Source organism: Penicillium pulvis, assembly GCF_028828015.1.
Source record: "Penicillium pulvis strain IBT 33274 chromosome Unknown contig_1_segment0_segment0, whole genome shotgun sequence".
Classification (NCBI taxonomy): domain Eukaryota; kingdom Fungi; phylum Ascomycota; class Eurotiomycetes; order Eurotiales; family Aspergillaceae; genus Penicillium; species Penicillium pulvis.
Genome location: NW_026643074.1, coordinates 1,298,324 through 1,319,168, shown reverse-complemented (window position 1 = coordinate 1,319,168; position 20,845 = coordinate 1,298,324). Strand labels below are relative to the sequence as shown.

General features: G+C 47.6%; 9 protein-coding genes across 9 annotated transcripts; all 9 read left to right on the top strand.

Moving 5' to 3' along the window:
* Window positions 1-1,464: 1,464 nt before the first annotated feature.
* N7503_003446 (cytochrome P450) lies at window positions 1,465-3,187 on the top strand (the record flags this gene model as incomplete). Its single annotated transcript, XM_057062993.1, has 5 exons — window positions 1,465-1,666; window positions 1,720-2,564; window positions 2,624-2,734; window positions 2,792-2,958; window positions 3,013-3,187. 5 exons carry the CDS (start codon window positions 1,465-1,467, stop codon window positions 3,185-3,187), a joined length of 1,500 nt encoding a protein of 499 aa, XP_056923908.1.
* A 272-nt stretch (window positions 3,188-3,459) lies between these two features.
* Window positions 3,460-4,274, top strand: N7503_003445 (uncharacterized protein; the record flags this gene model as incomplete). The annotated part of the gene is made up of 3 exons (XM_057062992.1): window positions 3,460-3,582; window positions 3,646-4,212; window positions 4,242-4,274. The coding sequence occupies 3 exons, from the start codon at window positions 3,460-3,462 to the stop codon at window positions 4,272-4,274; spliced, it is 723 nt and encodes a 240-aa protein (XP_056923907.1).
* A 453-nt stretch (window positions 4,275-4,727) lies between these two features.
* N7503_003444 (fungal specific transcription factor domain-containing protein) lies at window positions 4,728-5,733 on the top strand (the record flags this gene model as incomplete). Its single annotated transcript, XM_057062991.1, has 2 exons — window positions 4,728-5,053; window positions 5,115-5,733. The coding sequence occupies 2 exons, from the start codon at window positions 4,728-4,730 to the stop codon at window positions 5,731-5,733; spliced, it is 945 nt and encodes a 314-aa protein (XP_056923906.1).
* A 336-nt stretch (window positions 5,734-6,069) lies between these two features.
* Window positions 6,070-6,651, top strand: N7503_003443 (YbhB/YbcL family Raf kinase inhibitor-like protein; the record flags this gene model as incomplete). The annotated part of the gene is made up of 2 exons (XM_057062990.1): window positions 6,070-6,193; window positions 6,248-6,651. The coding sequence occupies 2 exons, from the start codon at window positions 6,070-6,072 to the stop codon at window positions 6,649-6,651; spliced, it is 528 nt and encodes a 175-aa protein (XP_056923905.1).
* Window positions 6,652-7,459: 808 nt separating this feature from the next.
* On the top strand, window positions 7,460-9,974 carry N7503_003442 (putative poly(ADP)-ribose polymerase PARP; the record flags this gene model as incomplete). Its single annotated transcript, XM_057062989.1, has 6 exons — window positions 7,460-7,583; window positions 7,655-7,780; window positions 7,839-8,363; window positions 8,437-9,234; window positions 9,306-9,391; window positions 9,471-9,974. 6 exons carry the CDS (start codon window positions 7,460-7,462, stop codon window positions 9,972-9,974), a joined length of 2,163 nt encoding a protein of 720 aa, XP_056923904.1.
* Window positions 9,975-10,675: 701 nt separating this feature from the next.
* cp1 (putative carboxypeptidase S1) lies at window positions 10,676-12,557 on the top strand (the record flags this gene model as incomplete). Its single annotated transcript, XM_057062988.1, has 2 exons — window positions 10,676-10,813; window positions 10,869-12,557. The coding sequence occupies 2 exons, from the start codon at window positions 10,676-10,678 to the stop codon at window positions 12,555-12,557; spliced, it is 1,827 nt and encodes a 608-aa protein (XP_056923903.1).
* A 2,564-nt stretch (window positions 12,558-15,121) lies between these two features.
* Window positions 15,122-16,360, top strand: N7503_003440 (putative DnaJ domain protein Psi; the record flags this gene model as incomplete). Its single annotated transcript, XM_057062987.1, has 3 exons — window positions 15,122-15,269; window positions 15,355-16,013; window positions 16,067-16,360. The coding sequence occupies 3 exons, from the start codon at window positions 15,122-15,124 to the stop codon at window positions 16,358-16,360; spliced, it is 1,101 nt and encodes a 366-aa protein (XP_056923902.1).
* A 289-nt stretch (window positions 16,361-16,649) lies between these two features.
* On the top strand, window positions 16,650-18,520 carry N7503_003439 (uncharacterized protein; the record flags this gene model as incomplete). The annotated part of the gene is made up of 5 exons (XM_057062986.1): window positions 16,650-16,799; window positions 16,864-17,006; window positions 17,070-17,142; window positions 17,243-17,633; window positions 17,700-18,520. The coding sequence occupies 5 exons, from the start codon at window positions 16,650-16,652 to the stop codon at window positions 18,518-18,520; spliced, it is 1,578 nt and encodes a 525-aa protein (XP_056923901.1).
* Window positions 18,521-18,950: 430 nt separating this feature from the next.
* On the top strand, window positions 18,951-20,810 carry N7503_003438 (putative C6 transcription factor; the record flags this gene model as incomplete). Its single annotated transcript, XM_057062985.1, has 1 exon — window positions 18,951-20,810. One exon carries the CDS (start codon window positions 18,951-18,953, stop codon window positions 20,808-20,810), a length of 1,860 nt encoding a protein of 619 aa, XP_056923900.1.
* Window positions 20,811-20,845: the final 35 nt, after the last annotated feature.

Here is a 20,845-nt window from a genome sequence, read left to right as displayed (position 1 = left end):
GCAGGTAAATCACCCGCTACAGCCGCGTTACTGGGTGTTTTATCTTCAAATAGCTTTAGTGGGGCAAAGCGATTATCCTTACCCCATGTGCAGGGTTAAAGGCTTACAGCCCCACAGCTTTCAGGGCAGCGGTGCTCTCGCCGAAATCTGAAAATGGGATATTTAGGAGTAGAATCTGGGAAAATAAAGAAAATTAACTTCCCACGGATCCTTGATTAAGCGCTAGTTGCCCAGAGCCTGGACACCCCGTTCCCTCCGATTTTGGTCTAAGCCAATCCGCAGTTCATCCATGATCGCAAATTTACTGACTGTAGCTCTAGTAGAGCCACTTGGAATTTGATTTTTACTATCTGGAGGTTGTACTGCAGCACGCGGGATGTGGCATAGATGTAGCACAAGCAGAGTGCGTCGGGGCCTGATGGGAGGGGAAAGGGCCCCTCTGTTAAGATAACAAATATGAACAGTGGGAAATTTACTCACTTTCAATAATTTTAAAACATGTTTGAGTGTCTTGAGGGGCAGGTCGCTATGCTATATTAGGTAAAAGGCCCTGGTTTGCAGATAAGTTACTGTTGGAGCATTGTAATTGAACACCACATAATTAAGTGAACACCCTTACTAGCCGTATTTAGTAGCGCAGTATTCAAGATTCAGAGAGTAATAATACTGAGTACATACTCAGGTATCTACTTTCTCACGTTACTCCGAGACTACGCTGGAATTTGAAGGGGATTAAATACTGATATGATACCCACTGAGCTACCTTTTCTTACTTACATCATGGCTCTAATAAAGCGTTAATTCATATACTGAATCCGATCAAGCGAGGTGCTGCGATGTCCTCAAATATTGAGATGGCTTTTCTTTTGTTGAAATAAAATTTACTGCGCGCCTTCAAATATGGTTAGTGAGGGTGTTCAACTATTTTTGTGGTGTTAAATTATCGTGCTCTTATTTAGCCAATATTCCTTTTTCTCATATGCAGGTTTCCCCCTCTTTCCATCACTACCTTAGATAAATGTCAAAATGATGGTGGTCGAAGGACCAATGTCCTTTCATCTAAGGTAAGCACATTCTGCCGAGGCCGCGGAAAAAAGAGGAATTTCTGTCAAATGAAACATGCTAGGCTACATTTAGCTCGGCTACAGATTCCAGGCCAATGATGCCAATTCTTACCCGACCTTAGCTCCCACACTAAATTCATATTGATCACAGCAAATGATCTCACTAATCTGGGAGTATCATAGCGAGCCAGTAACCAGTGGTACTGCTGGAAAGAATTCTTGGCGGCCCGTTTTGCTTCGGCGACTAGACCCCTAGACAGTACTTGATCACCATCTCACGCATTAGTGTATTCCACGATAGTCTGCATCGTCCTTTTTTTCCCCCTCTTTATTTCTCTATCTCTGCGACGTTGATTTTCGATATTAGTCTCCTCCCAGATACTCTAAAAAGGACGTCACAATGGCTAATTTGGTGACGGTGGGGGCGGGTGGTATTCTGATCTCCTTGGTCATCAGACTTATCTATAGAGTCTACTTCCATCCTCTCAGTAAAATCCCCGGACCCAAGCTCGCAGCTGCCACCAGTGCATACATCTTCTACTTCAACGTCATTCAACAGGGAACCTTTATTTGGCAGCTTGAACGACTACATGAAGTCTATGGTTAGTACTATCCGTGGTCGGCTGTCCCCGAACCTTAACTTAATCCGACCTAGGACCCATTGTGCGGGTCTCCCCGAGAGAAGTCCACATCAAAGATTCAAACTACTACGATGACATATATGCTTCCAGCTTAAGAAGGCGAGAGAAGGACTTGATCACTGTACGCCAATTTGATATCGAGGGATCCGCGTTCTCTAGTGTCTCCCCCGAGGACCATCGTGAACGTCGTGCACCCTTCGAGAAATTCTTCTCCAGATCAGCTATCGCAAAAATGGAGGAGACAATCCAAAGCAGCCTGGATCAATTGTGTGAGCATCTCGCCAGCGCCTGTGAGTCTTACAAAGTTGTCAACTTGGACGCAGGGTTTGCGGGTATGACCGCAGATATCATCCATAAGTATACCCTTGGATACAACAGCGGGAACCTTGACAACGAAGATTTCAATGAAAATGTCAGAGATGGAGTCAATGCGCTATTCAGAGGCGCTCACCTCCTATTCTTTTTACCTTTCTTGCAGACTTTCTTCGGCTCTCTTCCGCTATCAGTGCTGAGATGGGTAAACCCCAGCGCCTACGTCCTTGCAAATCAAAAGATGGGTGTCCACAACTATGTGGTGGATGCCCTTGCTGGCAAACGCACAGAGAATGGATCGATTATGGAGTCTCTAGCCAGTCATGGCCTAGCCCAGCATTTGCGAGGCGCTACTAGACTCACGAATGAAGCCTTCTCTATTCTGATCGGAGGCACAGAGACAACCGGTAGATCCCTCTCGCTTGGCTTTTTCAATATTCTCAGTGATAGCACTGTGAGAGCCAGAATGAGAGAGGAACTGCAATCTGTTATGCCAACGCCCCAGGCCCGCCCAACATGGAACCAACTGGAACAGCTTCCTTACTTGGTTTGTCTTCACTTGGTTGATCTACAGTTTGTACCCAATCTCAGCTAACATCAAAGTAGTCTGGCGTTATACTAGAGACCCTACGCCTCTCAACGGGAATTGCCAATCGATCACCTCGAGTTGCACCCACGGAGACACTAATCTACAAGGATCATACTATTCCGCCAGGAGTCAGTAATCATGTCTCCAATCTCAATATGATTCCAGGCTAACCTTAGATCTATCAGACCCTTATTAGCCAAACAAACTATTTTGTCCTCATGGACCCTGAAATCTTCCCTGACCCTCACACCTTCGACCCAGACAGATGGGCACGCGCCGCTGCCCAGGGCGAGCCACTGCAACGTTATTTGGTCAACTTTTCAAAGGGAAGCCGGATCTGTCTCGGAATGCAGTATGTTTCATGATACTATCAAGTCTTCTGACTGTTGCTAACTATTTCCCGCAGCTTGGCATATGCTGAGATATATCTAGCGTTTGCAACGCTTGTTCGTCAATTTGAGTTTGAGTTATATGATACAACCGAGAAGAATATCACTTTTGCCCGTGATTTTGGCACACCCTATCCCGATGAGGGAAACTTCAGCCTCAAGGTCCTGGTGAAAGCCCTGGTTCAAGAATGAGTCCTGGGTAGTACCGAAAGAGCAGTTTCACAATGCTTTCATATGCAAGTATACTTCATCTAGAACATATATATATCACATTCAATAGCATTTTTTATCTTTCCTATGATTGGTGCCTGTTAACTCTGGAGGCGTTCTTTCCGCCCCACTCATCTCGCGCTAGACTGAATCAAGAAGCAGTTCCCACCAGGAAATTCATTTCCGGGGCCATTCGCTGTCAATTCATAACAACTCCCCACCACAGCCTGGACGCTTAGACCAATGCTACCTAGATGGCTCCTCCGAAACTCCTCGCCCCGACACCGGGCCGCCCTCATAAGACCAAAGATCATATAATAACCGCTTCTACCAAGGCAACAACCGCCTGTTCATCCTGTCAAAAACGCAAAATAAGAGTAACTCATTTATCAGCTCTGCTGACAAACCGTGCTGAGTAATCATTTTGTTAACCTCTACAGTGTATTGGAGGTATACCATGCTTGCCCTGCCAGAATGCCAAAATTGACTGTGTGAGCAACTTGGAAAACGATGGCCGCCGGAAGATTACTCTCAAACGCAAAATCGAAGCCTTGGAGCAGGACCGCAACTTATTGATGCAACTCATGGATACGATCCGCGAAGATAACAAAGAAAAATGCCCTAGCGTCCTAGACTTGATCCGGAGTAATGCGCCTTTAGAGGAGATTAAGTTATATTTTGCGGAAAGTCTAGACCAAAGCAATGACGGCAATACTCCCCCAAAGCGCCAAGAATCCGTTGGCAGCTCTGCCAGTACCCCTCGCAACGTGATGGATGTCAAGCGGATATGCGATACTCCTATATACCCGGTTCCTGCGCAGCCATGGACATCTGTGTCGAATGACGATGCCCTTGTGTCACACCTGATATCACTTCATTTTACCTGGAATGGAATCACATCAAATTGGATTGACCGCGATCTGTTTTTGAGAGATATGAGATCTGGAAACCTAGATGCCAACTTCTGTTCACCTTTGCTTGTTAATAGTATCCTGGCCATGGCATGTGTAAGTAATTCTGCGTCATTAATCCATAGTCTTGTATTAATTGGTGGAACGTCATCAGTTAACATTTTTACGATCAAGCTCTACTCAGATTGGCCCGAAGCCTTGGCCGTACCAGGAGACCCCAGCACGCGAGGGGCACATTTTTTAAAAGAGACAATGCGGTTAATGAAGGAGGAAGAAGGCCGACTGACAATTGAAAATCTTCAAGCACGGGGTAACATCTTTATTTGGTAACCTCTCCTTTATCCTCTTACTCAGTTGATGCTGACTGAAGAACAGTCTCACTGGTATGGGAAAGGACAGACTTGGTTGGTTTCAGCTCGTGGAGATAGTTGATTGCCTTCGTGAGACGGAGAACAAAAGACAAAACATGATAACAAAGGCCGGTGAAGAGGCTCCGGAGATGACTCGAGTCATTTCTACTGCGATCTTTGGATTATTCAATATGTGCACGTGAGTTATCGAGTTCGCATTGAGCCTTGGGAGCTTTCTGACATCTCTAAAGAAACAGCATCATGAGCCTGCAGAAGCATCCCATTATCAAAAGACCTATACTACTTGAGCGGCTCCCTAGGGACCATGACCCTAACGACATTTGGAGTCCTTATCCCCGCCAGGCCGCGCCCCAACCAGCTCATACCAATTGTGTGATCAATGGCGTCTTCGATCTGATGCTTATCGTGTGGGAAATATGCGACTACTTCTTCGGAGATAACAAGCCGGAGATCTTGGAACTTGAGAAGGTCAATGCCTTCCATTATAGGCTACAGAATTGGGCCGACAGTCTTCCCGAATGCATCATCCTAGGATGCAATGCATTACCCGGAGTTATGGACATGCAGTAAGTCACCCAACACATATCAGTTATCTTTCCAACATTTGCTAACGAACTCGTAATAAAGCATGCGTTATTATACAGTTATATTAGTTATGTTCGGATTTGTTGAAGCTAATGTGATAAAGGGCGATCTAGAAAGCAAACGCCGTATCAAAACCCTGAAGTTAGATGCAGCGTATAACATCGGCACATTGATCAATTTATTCCGGCTAGAGTGGCCTGCGGAGTGTGTTCCAGGGACCGCAATGCAGTATTGCTCCGTTGCGATGTTTACACTTCTTGAAAACCTAGACGATGCTCAAAACAAGCAGGTGTTTGTCGAATGTTTCATCGTTCTTCGGGCCCTCGCACGCCGTTGGCAATTGGCGAAGGGAATCCTGCGGCTTATCCAGCTGACAGCGATGAAAATGGAAGCTGCGCTTCCCACTGAAATGGAGAACCTCTTTAAGGATTTTGAGGCCGATCTCTGGAAAGTAGAAGATTCTAGGAAGTTTAGCAGCCTTTATCCGAACTTTTCGGTCGCTGTCAACCAACAAAAGGGATCAGAATATCACCAAGAGGAGGCTGAGTTGGATCGATTCCTTGCATCATGGGATAATATTGACTTGGCTGAGACTGTTATGGGACAGGCGACAGAGGCAAGAGACGCGAGTAATGACAGTAGCGGAAATAGTAGGAAGTAGAGCCTTGTTTTGCTGTAAGCAAGACTTGTTCTTAGCTGGATTTGTTTATGTTTTGCTTTCCAGGAGAATCAGCCTATCTGTTTTATATACTGTGATAGATAAACGAAATCTCAGTCTTGAATTAATATTATGGTTCATATATCAATTCTTGCAGTATTATCAAGTTCTACTATCTATGCGGGCTACATTGACGTGGAGATATGGAGCTAAAGACCGGTTATCTCCGACTATATTGGGGCGCCTAACGGCACACCCAAAGCTTAAGTGACATTCACAACTTCCTTGATTCATAATCTCCCACCTAAGAACCACCTCAAAGCAAACTTCAAAATCAAAATGCCCTCGGAAAAAAGTATTCAGGCAGGTCTATCGCTCATCGAAAGCGACAAGTCCAAGGTCCTCAACTTGACCATCGGAAGCCATGAAAACATCGAGCCCGGAGTGTACATTCCCCGCGCAGGTCAGATCCCTTGAACCCACACCAACACCGCAACATCAACTAAACAAGTCAAAGATGCTCAATCACCCCCAAAGCTCTCCTTCCCTGGCCTATCAACCGACAAGACTTACTTTGTCGTATGTCTGGACATTGACGCTCCTTTCCTGTCTTTCAAAGTCCTTGGACCCATCCTTCACTGGATCCAACCTGGAGTCAAGGCTTCTGAGTCGGGACAGCTAGATCTTAGTGCGCCCTTCGTTTGCAACTATATTGGTCCTGCACCCCCACCAGGTAGCGGTCCTCATCGCTATACGTTTTACCTGTATGAGCAGCCTGCTGGATTCGAAACTGCAAAGTATGCTCCGGCCGATGGTCAGAAAATGGGAAATTGGTCGCGGATCCGATATGATCTTGATTCTTGGGCAAAGGAGATCAAACTGGGCCCAGTCTTGGCTTTCAATTACTTTACCAGCAACTAGATCTGATTGGTTGCTCATGGCTTGTTCGAATACCCTTGTGTTGCCTGTCGTTATCTTTCAAATGTTAAATCTTTGTTGAGATGAGATACGTATGTTGGATTGAGTACACAGTATTAAGTATTTGGAGTAGTGATAATATCGAGTACATACCCAGGCACCTACTGGAGGGAATCTCATTAAGTGTTTTGATTTTGTTACTCTCTTCGACCTATTAGATCTGACCTGAAATTTATATGATATTTTTTTTGGAACCCTGGGGAGTTGTTCGTGGTCAATTCTGCGAAACAGTACTTACGTCGAACCCGATATATGACTGGATTCGACAACGCAACCCGATTTCCACCAATAGATTGAGCACAAGCTCCTGGTCATTCTGCTCAGAGTTACTACAGGTTGCTCTGATATGTCCGCCTAGTGCTCCATCTCGGTCCTTGTCAGGTGTCATGGAATATCTTTTTCCCTCGAGTTCATCCACCCTCTATGTTTGCGCTTTCCATCATTTGTTTCCACAATGCTGACTTATATGAAGTGGAGTAGCCCAGCCAAGTGACCCATTGCCTTGCACAGCTTGATCCTGATTATTTTGTGACAAATAAGTTTGCAGCGCCTTTCTGGCGTTTGTTCCAAGCTCGTCTCAGTTTGTTTGCCGGAAATTTCCCGCAATTTTGAGCTCTCTCCTAGGCATAAAATTCAAAACCCATGATGTCGTGTATGATTTTTCCTACAAACGCTTGTCTTCCTCAGTTCCTTGCCTTCCCCAGTTCCCCCCTTCATACCAAACGCCATTTTTGCCCCCTCTGAAGCCATTATGGAGACTGACATGGGGGACAAGAGCTCGAGCACTTTGGAAAGAATAGACACTACAAACATCGAATTTCCGGAAGACTGTGTGATTGCACTCTATGGCAATTTGACTCTGGGCAGAAAGCATGGTACGTTAGAATACGGCTGGGGCTGGGTGTATCTCTGGAGTGAATGGCTCACTATTCCATATCCTATACAGACGAAATTCGGGAAGAGATCGAGAAATGGGGCGCCAGCTTTGAAGACTACGACTCGCGAATCGAAAAATGCACCCATCTCATTACGACCGAGAAATACGTTAAAAAATCCATTATGCCTGCGAAAAGTAAGCAGCAAGCTCTATATCCATGAGAGTTAACCCACTAACAGACTTTCTGGGATAGTCAAGGATGCAGCTAGTAAGGGCTGCGAGATCGTCACCCTCCCATGGCTTCTTTTGTCTATCGAGTGCGGATATCCAATCGATGCCAAAGACTACAGGCTGGAGACGATAAAGATAGCTGGACTCAGGCCGAAGGCAAATGACAAGGCCAGCCCTAAACCAGAGGCTGATGGGCCCAAGCCTGACATGAAGAAGGCTAACAAAGCCAAGTCCAAATCGAAGGAGACCGATGATCCTGAGCCCAAATTGAAGGAAGTTGATGAACCCAATCCCAGATTGAAGAGGACCGACAAAGCCAAGCCCAAACCGAAGGAGGCCGATGAAATAAAGCTCAGGCCGATCAAGGCCGATAAACCGAAGCCCAAACTAAAGGCATTTGGTGCAGCTGGTGAAGCCAAGCGAACACTGGAAGGTCTTGAGGATGCAGGCGATGGTACAAAGAAAGTAGCCAAGACCTCGTCGGACGCAGATTATCTTCATTATCTGCAAAACAATGTGCATAAATTCTTCCCCGATCTTCCAAAGGGTGAGTATACTGCCGAGGGGGCTCTTGAATGAGTTGCTGAATACACAAGCTTGTTCTAACCAACTTCAAATAGATCTTTCTGTTTGGGAGCAGGGCGATGATGAGTGGGATGCGTTTTTGATCAAGCCCTTAGTTCGAAAGACTGGAGAAACAACCCGCCCGTTTGTGATATGTCGCATTCAGCTACTTTGTGATCTGATTGCAAATCAGTATCATACATACAGCCACGAGAAGACCGGGGAAGTGATTGCCAAGGCCAGTCGGTCAGGTCTTGGTAGTCTGGAAGAAGCCAAAGCCGCATTTCAAGAGATATTCCACGATGCTACCGGCCTTCGTTGGAAGAGCCGCCTTAAAGACCCGAAGAAGGGGAAGTTCATTTTTGTCGAACACCATTTTAAAGATGAGGAGGCTTGTCCATCTGCTCTGGATATCGCCAAGACACTTTCACCAGCGGTGAAAGCTGTGCTCAGTCATATTACACCCAGCAAGGATCAGACTAACCTCATCAAAGCCTTCTTAAAGAGGCTACCCGCCGGTCCCATCAGAAATGGCAGTGTTCTGGTGACTGTGCAGCATTTGCGTGCTGGCATTGCTCTTCTAGAACGATTATTGGGCCGTCCGGACCTTGCAGCCGAAATAACTTCCGATGACAGCCCTGCGTTGATGATGCTACAATGTTATCACTGTCTCGTAGGTGATGGATTAAGCAAAGCTCCCCGCTCTTTGGATTGGATCCAGCGCGAGCAAGATCACTTGTCGTACCTCCACGTTCTTGCGACGGCCTCTCAGTCGAATCGACCTCTTGGATGGGTTGAGAAACAGCTCACGCAGCATCTACCCCGAGTTCTTGGCCTTACTCACATGGCTCTAGGTTATTAATCTTCACTTTTCATGTCCTTTCAGTAAAATTTCCATTAGAAACAAGACGCTAACTTCTAATAGTGGATCCAACCACCAAGGAATATCGAATTCTGGAAAATTATTTCAACTTCTCAGACATGCGTCATGCATATGGCATTGGTTACAATGTAAGTTCACTTATTGCATTCTAGTTCATATACCTTTTATTATGAGAGGGATTGGTATAGTCGACTAAGGGAATCTTAGTCCTACGAAAATAAGCTAAAAAACATTTTCCGCATCGAGCGACTGGGTGAAGCCGACCGGTTCCTCAAATGGGCAGACGCTCAGAATGACCACGGGCGGTGCCTACTGTGGCATGGATCCGGAAATGATTATTTCAAAGGCATTTTCGAAACGGGGCTGGTCGGGGGCCTAGTGGAACCCAAGATCTTTCTCTCTGGGCTTGCAGGCTACTCGACCACTTACTGCTACAGGCGGACCGGCTTTAAAGTCGGCGTTTCTCAACTCATGCTTCTTTGTGAGGTCTGCTCGCCTGAATTCAGAGAAAATAAGACTAAGGGCGATCAGTGGTGCGATGCAGGGTGTGTGCACCCTGACCTCCAAGGAGTCAAAATGCTGAATGTTCCCCCCGGTGTGAAATACCGCTTAGGGCTGTGGCCGATTCAAAAAGAATACAGCTATCGGAAATCAGAGCAGATCCGAATGCGATACTTGTTTGAGTTTGATATGGAGTTGAATACAACTTGAAATGCAACCGCGGGATGATTCAATGTCGTCAGGGTTCTATGTTGAAGCTGAGACAGGAAGAACGTGGTTCGACTCTTGATGGTTCTCTATGATAGTTGAACTGTACCTTGTTTAACTTAGAATGGAAATTCATGGTTTGTAATGACTTGTTAATTCCACCTAAGACATTCTGTAGATCTGACTCTAGGAATCAAGGGAGCGCGATCATTTAACACCACAAGATTAGGTGAACACTCTCACTAACCGCATTCAAGCAAAGCTGTAATTTCAGTTCATAAATTCTATCTCAAGTATTAAAGGACATCGCATCACCGCGCTTGATAAACGTCGATATACGATATAATGCTCCATTAGAGCCATGATATAGGTAAGAAAAGGTGGCTCAGTGGGTTTTACTTGATAATCATCTTCACATTTAGTAATAATCTACTACTTAATATTATCACTTCCTGGCTCTTGGATACTGCGTTACTATAAATGCGGTTAGTGAGGGTGTTTAATAAAAAAGCTCCAATCAATCATTTAGTATCATCGGTAGCAGAGTCATTGAGCTCGGCAAGATAAGACTCACGATCTTCCCCACTCTCTTATCGCGTTACGTCGCCGATCACTGCTCCACTGGTCCCCGTGATGTGTCCAGGTGATTCATAAAGTAGCTGCTTCCGCAGCCTTGGTTCCTGCGCTTCGTCAATCACCTCCCCATGGCTGTCCCCATGAAATTGCTCGCCGCCGCCTACTTGGCGGGTGTTACCGCCGCCCAGTACTTCCCATCAACACCCGAGGGACTGAAGGTCGTGAAGTCAAAGCACGATGAAGGTGTTAAAATATCATACAAGGAGGTAGGTCAATGTCAGGTCACTTCATAATTACGAGTCGCTCGCTAATTCCGTGCAGCCGGGAATCTGTGAAACCACCGCTGGGGTCAAATCCTACTCCGGCTACATACACCTACCACCGGGGACCTTGGGCGATGTAGACGTGGACCAGCAGTATCCCATCAATACATTTTTCTGGTTTTTCGAGTCTCGTCATGACGCGAGAAACGCGCCGCTGTCTATTTGGATGAACGGTGGGCCCGGCAGCTCGTCCCTGATCGGTCTCCTGCAGGAGAACGGCCCTTGCCGCGTCAACGCGGATTCCAATTCGACCGAACTCAATCCCTGGTCTTGGAACAACTATGTCAATATGCTGTACATCGACCAACCCAATCAGGTGGGTTTCAGCTACGATGTACCCACGAACGGCACTTTCGACCAGATCGCGTCCGCTTGGAATGTATCCGAGTGGACGCATGGCGTTCCGGAGCAGAACAATACTTTTTATGTCGGCACGACGACCAGTCAGAAGAATACCTCCACTGCTAACAGCACCGAAAATGCCGCCCGGTCACTTTGGCACTTGGCGCAGACCTGGTTCTCCGAGTTTCCGGAGTACAAACCACGCGATGATCGCGTTAGCATCTGGACCGAGTCATACGGCGGTCGCTATGGACCGTCATTTACTGCGTTCTTTCAAGAGCAGAATGAGAAGATCAAAAATGGCACGATCACTGCCCCTGGAGAATCGCATTATATTCACTTGGACACATTGGGCATTATCAATGGTTGTGTCGATCTTCTTGTGCAGGCGCCGACGTATCCGGTGATGGCGTATAATAATACTTACGGGATTGAAACAATCAACAAGACTGTGTACGAGGAAGCCTTGAATGCATGGAGCAAACCCGGTGGGTGTAAGGACCTGATCACAGACTGCCGGGCCCTTGCAGCGGAAGGCGACCCACAGATGTATGGCAACAACGAAACCGTGAACAAGGCTTGTCAGAAAGCGAACAGCTTCTGTAGCAATGCCGTCGAGGGTCCTTATACTAATTTTGCCGGTCGAGGCTACTACGATATCACCCATAAAAGTCCCGATCCATTTCCGCCACAATGGTATTTTGGATTCCTCAGCCAGCATTGGGTGCAAAAGGCCCTGGGTGCTCCCATCAATTACACCGAGTCTATCGACAGTGTCTATAGTGCATTTACGTCAACCGGTGATTATGCCCGCGGCGATGTGCACGGCTACCTTCGTGATCTAGGCTATGTCCTAGACTCCGGTGTCAAGGTTTCACTCGTCTACGGCGACCGGGATTATGCCTGTGATTGGATCGGCGGCGAGGATGTCAGTTTGGGCATCAACTATTCCAAGGCAGAGTCTTTCCGCGCGGCTGGATATTCGCCTCTCCAGACCAACTCGTCATACATTGGAGGACAGGTCCGCCAGCATGGCAACTTCTCTTTTGCCCGTGTTTATCAGGCTGGTCACGAGGTGCCTGCTTACCAGCCTCAGACTGCGTACGAAATCTTCCACCGCGCCCTATTTGATCGGGATCTGGCTACTGGCAAGATTGATACTGCTCGCAATGCTTCCTACTCCACCGAGGGGCCTTCGTCCACTTGGCACATCAAGAACGAGGTGCCTGAAAGCCCCGATCCGGTGTGCTATATTTTGTCTCTCGATGCGACTTGCACCGATGATCAGATTGCCAGTGTGGTCAACAATACAGCTGTCATCAAAGACTATATTGTTGTGGGCTGAGTGTTTGTATAGATATGTTTTTCTTGTGTCCAGGTGCTTCCTGTTGAAGATAGAAGCTGACACAGGAGTACCCATATAATTGGTCAGGATTGGTACTTTGCATTTGATTGGATGGCCTTGCATGAGAGCTGTCTTCTTTGCATATCCCAGCGATTTCGGTATATTTCCGAGCTTAAATAGCTTTTGAACCCCTTTTTGATTGAATCTTGGATACCTTTCGTCGGCAAAGTCTAAATATAATGTGTTACTTTACAAATATCATCCATCAACCTCACTTCCCCGTCCCTTGGTATCCACTGAACTCTTCTTGTCCCTCTAATACTCTCTTCTTTCGATACATAAAAGCTTCCTGCCATTACTTCTGACACCTCAACTCTTACCTGCCCTATCCTTTGCATCCTTCAATCTCTATCTATCGAAGTCTTAAACTATCTTTGATACCTTCTCTGTCCGATACAAAAACTTTCGCAACGTCACTTCACATATATTTCGACTTCTCTTCGCCTCATCTTGTCACCATCCGATCACTTGATCACAATGTACTTGATGCTTTCGTCACGCTCTCACAATTTTTTCATCAGTCCTTTCCGATAGTCTCCATGATCGACCCTGACAGGACCTGAAGACGAGTACAACCAACAACAAAGACTCAATTCAGCCATTCGGACAGAAAAATATCTTGGCTTCATAGCGAAGAGTTGCGGATTGGTTTGACCAGAATGCGAATTTACATTAGGACCCATCAAAATGTGTCAAGAAACTATGGGAAGCATTTGCAACGCTGGAGACCAAGCAGGTGATATCGCCAAATCAGGATTACTTGAAGTTCTTCTCATGGCGGCGGAAGACTTGGTGTTCGTCAGTTTCATCAAGAATGAACATCACCGGTAATTTAATTGATCGACATACCCTCCCTGAGAATGAGAATACCTTTTCGCGATGCACCGATGGGTGCTAGCGAGGTATGACTACTATGCGCTATTTCATAGGCTGCCTACCGGGACTTAAGAATGTTATTATCGACCGGGCATTTTATAATCCAGAAAAGCTAACCTGCACAATACAGTTGCCGAGTTGTCTATGACCCATATGCCTCTGTAAGGGAGCCACTCCCTCGGTTTCCTCTACTTCCTCGACCGGCGCCAACCTTTGATGGGTTTATGCTTCTGGGAGAGACGCAACCAGTAAATCCACGGTGTTCATTTGCTCGTGTCTCCAATACCGGCACATTGCAAGCAAATAGTCCATACCAGGGGAGTGAACATCAGTGTTATGATTTATGGTGAAATTATGATATGATGTTATATTTATAAGGTGAAGGACTTGATATGAGCTTCCTTGTACTTCTGGTTGAATTATGTCGATTGGGGTGTGCTGACTTTCTTTTTTGGATAGTGATGGCGTGGCTTGGCTAGTATCTCAAGAGAAGAGGGGGGTGTGCATGATTACCACGGTCATTATCTCAACCCAATCACACTTGCGCTGCGATTAACGGTAAATCTAGCCGTCAAGATCAGCAAACAGAAAAATCTTGCGCGACTTGCCAGGGATGTTCTCATCAATGGGACCTTGAGTCATCCATGATCAACTGTTGGGGCAGTTGCGGCCACAAATATATCACGATTGCCGCAGACACTTTTTCATCGACTCGTGTTTCTTCGGTCGAACGAGTTGCAATTTATGCAGTCATTTGCAGTACATAACTAGATCTCTCCTTCTGGTCTGCGTGTACACTAATTACCGTAATCACCATGAATATGGGGTTATAGTCTGGATATTCCAATGGCGTTCGTTTTGTAATGCCAGAGCGGAGAAGGGAACCGTATGCTAGGACCCTAGACTTGGTGATGAACATCGGCATGGCATGTCATAATCACATTGCGAATGGCTATGGAGAGATTGAAGATATATCAGGAATTTGCTTCATGGATGAGAGTCAAATGGTTTGCGACCGGGTTTTGTAGAATATCGGTTTTGGTTCTATACTATATTGACTTTGTATGGAACCTTCTTATCTACATACAGTATCACAAAGAGGCCAAATATAACGGCGCTGTGTCGATCAAACAAAAGATACCCCACCTGTAAAATTTGTGGCTGGCTATTTTTACTTCTTGCAATTAGAATCAGACATCAGACAACCCACCGTGTGATCAAAGGCACGGAAGCTTCTCGAAGCTTCCGTGCCCACGACGTCATACGTCAGTCACTCCGCACTCGATAACGTATGAGAACAGTTACAAGTCCTGTTTCTCTTGCAAGGTCGGACCATCTGCATTCCAAGCTAGATATCTATTCTTTCTTATTTTCCTGCTGCTCCACCCTTTCATCCATTTTTCTTTCTGCTCCGAACATCCGACTTTGCGCTCAAACCTCGCATCATACACTTTCAGACCGCCTCGTTTCGCCCCGAATCTTCTACGTCATTCGAGAACTACACCACATATTCTTTCAGACTCTTTCTTTGACGGCGTGAACCGACCGTTGGCTTTTAGTCAAGCTCCAGTCCACCTGTGATTTTTGGTCTTGATTCCAAAAAAACTCAATTCCATCCTACATACACAATGGTAGCTGAAACCAAGCTCTATGATGCCTTGAGCATCAAACCCACCGCAACCCAAGATGAAATCAAGAAAGCCTACCGCAAGGCTGCCTTGAAATATCACCCAGACAAGAACAAGGACAATCCGCAGGCATCTGAGAAGTTCAAAGGTAAGTTTTACAACTTTCGACCCCGCTTTCTACCCCTCCTATTGGTTTAAGGCGTAAGATCACCATGACTAATACCTAATCGCAGATGTATCCCAAGCATACGAAGTCCTATCTGATCCCGAAAAACGTAAGGTCTACGATCAATACGGCCTTGAATATCTACTCCGCGGCGGCCCCCCACCATCAAGTGGTGGAGCCGGAGGTGCAGGCCCTGGTGCCGGGGGCATGCCCGGTGGATTCGATTTCGGTGGCATGCCCGGCGGCGGCGGCGCACGCACATTCCACTTCTCGACCGGTCCAGGCGGCAGCGGAGGTTTCCGATTCCGTAACGAAAACGACATCTTCACTGAATTCGCCAAAGCGACTGGCGGTGGCGGTGGCGGCGGAGGCGGTCTCGATGATGATATCTTCTCAATGCTCAATGGCGGTATGGGTGGCTTTGCGCGTGGACGTGGCAGCGGAGGAGGAGGATTCTCGCAAAAAGCACGCCGTGCACCGACACCCGAGCCGACTGTTGTTGAGACCGACTTGGTGCTCACCTTGGAGGAAATTTTCAAGGGCACTACCAAGAAAGTTAAGACGAAGAGCAAAGCATTTGATGCTAGTGGAAAGCGCACTGTCGATGAAGTGACGCTGGAAGCTACCATAAAACCTGGCCTGCGCGCTGGATCGAAGATTAAGTATAAGAATGTTGGCGACCAGGAAGAAGGCGGTCGACAAGACGTGCATCTTATTGTTAAAGAGGTTTGTGATTACTTCATCCCTTGCTTGTGAGTCTTTGCTAACATTGTCTACAGGCCCCACACCCCGATTTCAAACGTGTTGGCGACAATCTCGTTACAGAAGTGACCCTCACACTTAAGGAAGCCTTGACAGGCTGGGAACGTATCGTGCGCACAATTGACGGCAAGTCAATCCGCGTCAGCAAGCCCGGCCCAACACAACCCGGCCACGAGGAACGTTTCCCTGGTCTGGGCATGGTGATCTCCAAGAAGCCCAGCGACCGCGGTGACCTTGTCGTCAAGGTCAATGTCAAGTTCCCCACCAGCTTGACCGCTGAACAAAAACAAATCTTGGGCGATGTGCTGTGAACGTGATTCTTGGATATTTAGCATGCATACTGGCGTTGGTGTGAGCGATACACAAATGGGCGGTTTTAATGACAATGATTCACAGTTTGGCTATGATCAGATATGATTTTTCTATTTTATTTTTAGGAGTTCAATGATACCTCAAATGTTTCAATACATTCTATCTTCAATTGTGACGTATATGCGTAGTAGAGAACGACCCTAAACCCAATCGGGCCATGCGGAGAAGCACCTTCGAGCTCCCAATTCCACTCCCGCTTTATTTACTGTCCACCTCCATAGCTCCACCATGAAGCGACGAATCACCTATATCCAGCGCCCTGAGGCGCCTTTCGCGCCGGAACAAGTGTCCCTTCTCTCAAACTCCGTTCAGATCCAGGGTCTGGATGCCGCCCGCGAAGACCGCATTACCTTCGATTTGGATGACCTCCCCGAAGAGGTAGGGAAGATAATGATGCCGTCGCAGTAGTATAGAGGCTGACTACTTTGTTTCATTCTCATAGCTCCGTGCCGTATGCCGTCAATCACAAGAACTCCACATTCGTTGGGCTACCGAGCGGCCCTTCGATGCTATCGCGCCCTTTGCCAGCAGAGTCTCCCCTGGTCTACACGTGCATTATACTCCTGTTACTGCGGGCCAGTCATCGTAAGTGTATACTTATTGGAAAGCATATCTAAGGTGCATCGGATTGTTGACTGGGACGATTAGGGATGCATTATGCTCGGTCCTTCGAACCGCGTTTGGGGTCGTAGAAGATGATGTGATTTGCACAAGTCCGGAGGTAAATTGACCTCCGCTAATTCCTTCGCATTGAAAATACTTGGATCTGCTTGGCTATATATTGCTCTACTGGATTAATCTAATGCGCTGCGATTATACAGGACACTTTCATTGCACCCCCGCTCCGAGCCACCGAGTCTGGTATCGCAGCCTCTCTACAATACCATACACAGCTACCATCCTTGACATCACTGATTGATTTCCTCGTCAAAAATGCGTGTGCAAAAGACGGGCCATGCACTGCGCACGATCTTGCCCTCCTCCTCAAGGCCGACAATGTCGACTTGGACTTTGATATCACCTCGAACACATTGACAATGTCAGGGGTCTGGAATAATGCTCCAGAGACAGTCTGGTCGGAGACGATAAAAGGCCCTGTTTTGAAGGCTGACAAAGTCGAATTTGGGCTGTTGGGAGCGGAGAAGGGAATCGATGCGGATGAAATCAAGGTCGGAGGGCTGTTAGCAGTCGTAGGAGAGGACAAGAAATTGAGTATGCTGGACCCTATCACTGCTTTAGGCGGGGCTATTATAGGAGTGTCACACTAACTTGATATAGAACCTACGATGTTCTCGTTCCCTTCACGGCATCACGCTCTGCCCCAGTCCGCCAGCTACATGGTCTCATTCGCAAAGCCAACCGGTCTACATCCGACAATGTCCATATCTATCCCTCGCTCTTCATTGGGCCTACCCCCAGCACCCGATGACACGACCTGCGGTTTGTATACGTACGTGACACTTCCATCATCTGTCTTCGCGGACCAGTATCAAATTGGCACGACCGATTCGCTTTTCCTCCGATCCCATAATTTAGCAGGTCTGCGTGCCCATGCGGGTGAAACAGACCTGGAGGCCCCAGACTGGGTCGTCAAGCGCTGGGGCTCGACCTGGCTCATTGAACTAGCTACACCCGTGGACCAGGACCTCGACAGCGTTGTGAAATCCGCCAATTGGACCGCTACCATTCCCCTTCATCTACGCTACCTTAATCCTTCTGATTCAGGGTACCGATCTGCGGATGTCCCTTGGCCAGTCGTCTTCTGGGCTTGCAGCGCAGAGGATGAAGAAGCTGGTATGGGCATCAATCCATTTGACCGCAAGCACCTCGGTTATGACAGCCTTTTTGCTCCCCGTACACTCTTCTACCAGTTTCACCCTCAGTCCGATCATCTTGTGGAGGAGATAGATTTCCCTGTCCTTCACCTTAAAGATGGAGAGGGCCTTTTCAAGTCTCGCAACATCGAAGTGGCCACATGCGCTGTCATCTCCCTTGGATTCTTGTGGATTCTGTGGCGACTTGTGCAAGTCACCTGGTCGTCCGGTCTCGGTTCCAATGGCAAGACGGAACGTTCTCATAAACGTGATAAGAAGGAGTAGAATATTCTGCAGGCTATTCTCATTACATTTCTCTTTTGGCGACTGGGATCATATCATCCCACATGCATTGATATGGGCGTTTGGGACTATATTTACCATCTCGAATTATCTATAGAAACATACAAATCACGAACCTTGGAAGTATAATATGGATATCTGTATAGAGTGCAGCAATGTTCTTATCAGCATATCACGTCTCTCTGCCGGATATACCGGGGATCTCCGACCTCCACTATCTCCAAAAGTGCGAACTTGTAATGTATGGATTGATCAAAATTAGGAATTAATCATTGCGGTTGTTAATCAACCTTCCATAATAATGATCTATGATTCAAGGCATCATTTATTACAAGGATATGCGGGCGGCCCCGGCCTTTACAACACTGGCCAATCCCGTCCACGCCCGCACTGCTCTCCAACTTCTACAATAATGGCCGACTCCAAGCCGCGCAAGCGCTCTCGCGCCGCCTGTCTATCATGCCAATCCCGTAAAAGGAAATGCTCAGGCGAAAAGCCCTGCGCGACATGCGTGCAGTCCGGCGTGGACTGTCAATACAGCGCTGCCCCGCGCAAGAAGCGCCTCAGATCCACTAGCGCGTATGGCACCAGTCTCCCAGCGCTGGATGAACCACAAAGACCCCCAGATGGTCTAGCATATCCAGTTCCGAAGGCCGTCAGCACTACCGAGAGTACGACCTCTCCTGCCTCTTTCAATCGGGTCGGCGATGCAGGGGTGAGCCATTCCCTCGAAGCGAATTCTGGCGCCGCGTTTGTTCGCAAACTTGGGCTGCGTATTGATCCAGCTCGTGCGCCGAGATTGCATCTTTTTGCGTGGAATGTAGGGGAGAGGCGATTGTCCACTGCGCTTTCTGCAGAGGCGCTGGCGCCGGTGCTCATTACGAAGCTTCTTTCGCAGGAAGAGATGCGACGGTTGGCGGTGATCTACTTTGAAAAAGTCGATCCATGTTACTCGTTTTTAGATCGTCAACATTTTTTCTCTCGTATTACGCACCGTTGGGAAGCGCAAGTTCAGCTATCGGAACAATCATATGATGCCGTCTTATATGGCGTCGCGGCATTTGGGTACTTGTTCTCACAACGCGAAAGAACTCCCACAGAGCTCCGCGTCGTTAATGCAGCGCATCATATTCTACAAAAGAGCATACTGGGTGCAGAAACACCCTCAATCGATATCATAGCTGGCTGGGTTCTTCGTGTCGCCTACCTACGTATGACAGCCTCGCCACACGCCGGCTGGATGGCAAGTTGCACATTGATGCACTTAATCGAGGCAGCAGGTCTGCATCTCGAATCAACCGATTCAGACTCAAGTATTCTCCAAGGCACACAATCCCAAACAAATCCCCAGAACAACAGCACCGAACCCAATACCCCAGATACCCGCCGCCGTCTCTTCGGTATGGCTCGCCACCTAAACACCTGGATCTCATTCGATCTAGGCCGCTCCCGCGTCGTTGTCCACGGCGCAACAACCAGGATCATTCCCCAAAACCCCAGTCGAGCAGATCTCCTCCATCTTCTCCCCCTATCTGAAAGTCTCGACCCGACAACCTCAGCACAACAAGACCTTCCCGACCTCGAAACAGCCCTGTCCTCTGTTTTAGACCTAGTCTACACAGAACCCTCCTTAATTCTAGTCCAATGCAATTTAATGCTTTGCATATACCGTCGTGTCCGCGCTCTAAATGCCCACGCTCCACTCTCAACCCGTCCAGAACGCTTCCTCGCAATCGCAAGTCGTGGCTTACGCGCCGCACGCGAAATGGTAGCTTCTACTTGCCCGTGGCACCAGGTCGCTAATGTCCCCTTTCAAGTCGTCTGCACACTTCTGGCAATCGATAATCGTGCCGCGTTGGAGCTTCTCCCAGATGCGATGCTCACGCTAAGGGAGGTGGTTACGGTCTACGACACGGATGTCATGCGAGAAGCGTATTCAACGGCTTATTTACTTGTTGCTATGCATCAGCGACGGAAGGAGGATGATACGCGCGCATTGGGTGATGTTTTAAGGGCTAATTCTGCTGCTGCGGCTGTCTTTAGACAGCAGGATGTTGGTGAAAGTGGAAGGAGTAATGGGGCGGTCGGTGGCGGGGAACTGGAGAAGACACATCTGGAGGAGGTGGTTGAGCAGGTCAATGCACCAGTTTCGGATGTCGAGCTCTCTTGGTTGGGGGATTTGGTTATTGATATGCCTAGTTTGCAGAATTTTGATCTGGATCAGTTTCTTATGACTGATGTGCCATGGCCGTTGCCTGAAATGGGAATATAATGGGGTTAATTAGGTGTAATGACTATTGTGATAAA